The 1,734-nt window shown below is 42.3% G+C and overlaps 1 protein-coding gene across 1 annotated transcript; it reads left to right on the plus strand.

The window, feature by feature from the left end:
• The first annotated feature begins 563 nt into the window (after positions 1–563).
• On the plus strand, positions 564–1,507 carry LOC114044988 (olfactory receptor 52B2). Its single transcript, XM_027864781.1, is given in 2 exon segments — positions 564–1,269; positions 1,272–1,507. Coding segments are annotated over 2 exon segments (942 nt in total).
• Positions 1,508–1,734: the final 227 nt, after the last annotated feature.

Consider the following 1,734-nt stretch of genomic DNA (forward strand, 5'->3'; position numbering starts at 1 on the left):
ACAGAAGAAGTAAATGTTTGAAGGGGAGAATGAGTATAATGCATGTGGGAGTGGAGGGTGTAGAGTGAGGAGCAGTAGGAGATAAAGTTGGATAGTCTGGGTGGAACCAGATTTCAGAGGACCTTGGAAATTAGGAAAAGGAGTTTAAAATTGGTGAGCCATTATATGTTCTTGGGCATAGAATTGACATAGGAACAATTCATGGGAATGAAATTAGTTTTTTTTTTGAGCATTTCTTTAACTACATCACAGTCAGAATTCTGTGGGAGCACACACATTTTGCTATGTATCCCTCTGCCCCAAACAAGTGCCTTTGTTTCCCTCACACCTCACCCAGTATTTTATATTTATTATATATTTAAGTGGTTAGTGAATTTTGATTTCTTAATTATCACTTGAGGTAAAAGAAGGATAATTAGGAAATAGTAGCCTATCAATTTCTTGAACTTTTCTTTTCCCTAATGCTTTTGTGGAGGGCTTCTTCACAGAGCAGGGACAGAATCATGCTTCTCAGCTTAGCCTACATTGTGCTTTAGTGTTTATAGGGAGAAAGCAAATTCAACATGATGAACACCAATCACACTGTCTTCCACCCTGCCGTGTTTGTCCTGCTTGGCATCCCAGGCTTGGAGAGATACCACATCTGGCTCTCCATCCCCTTATGCTTTATATATGCAACTGCAGTGCTAGGGAACAGTGTTCTGATCCTGGTCATTGTCATGGAGCGCAGCCTCCATGAGCCCATGTACATGTTTCTGTCCATGTTGGCTGGCACTGACATCCTGCTTTCCACTACCACTGCACCCAAAGCCTTGGCTATCTTCTGGTTCCATGCACGGGACATCACCTTTGATGCTTGTATGACTCAAGTCTTCTTCGTCTATGTGACATTTGTGGGAGAATCAGCTATCTTGATGGTCGTGGCATTTGATCGCTATGTAGCCATTTGTGCTCCTTTAAGATATTCAACAATACTGACAACACCTATGGTACGTAGGCTAGCCTTAACCATTTTCCTCCGGAGCTTCTGCATCGTCTTCCCTATCATCTTCCTGCTAAAGAGATTACCCTTCTGTAGGACCAATGTAATCCCCCATTCTTACTGTGAACACATTGGGGTAGCCAAACTGGCCTGTGCTGATATCACTGTCAACATATGGTATGGCTTCTCTGTCCCCATTGTTACGATGATCACCGATGTGGTGCTCATTGCAGTGTCCTATACCCTGATCCTCCGGGCCATCTTTCGGATGTCCTCTCAGGATGCCCACCAAAAACATTCAACACTTGTGGCTCTCATCTTTGTGTAATTCTTATGTTTTATTTCCCATCCTTATTCACTGTATTGATTCATCATTTCTGGGGCAATTTCCCATGCCATGTACATATCCTACTGGCCAATCTCTATGTGGTGGTGTCTCCCACGCTCAACCCCATTGTTTATGGGGTGAAGATGAAACAGATCAGAGAGGCTGTGGCTCACTTTTTCGTGGAGATCAAGAAGTAGTTTTCCTCATTCTCACTGGGCTAAGGTTTCCTTGATTACATTCTTCAGCAAGGTTTTTTTTCCTAAGAAGCCAAGCATAGAATTCCCTGATCTGGAGATACCTACCCCTTTGGACATTACCTTTGTAATTCTTTTCTTCTTTCAAAGAGATCATTAAGCACTATGTTATGCACATAGTTTGCCTTAGAAATTACAAATAACAAGTAACTCAAGAGTTCCTTACCTTC

The sequence above is a fragment of the Vombatus ursinus genome, unplaced genomic scaffold, assembly GCF_900497805.2.
Source record: "Vombatus ursinus unplaced genomic scaffold, bare-nosed wombat genome assembly UNPS02014775.1, whole genome shotgun sequence".
Classification (NCBI taxonomy): domain Eukaryota; kingdom Metazoa; phylum Chordata; class Mammalia; order Diprotodontia; family Vombatidae; genus Vombatus; species Vombatus ursinus.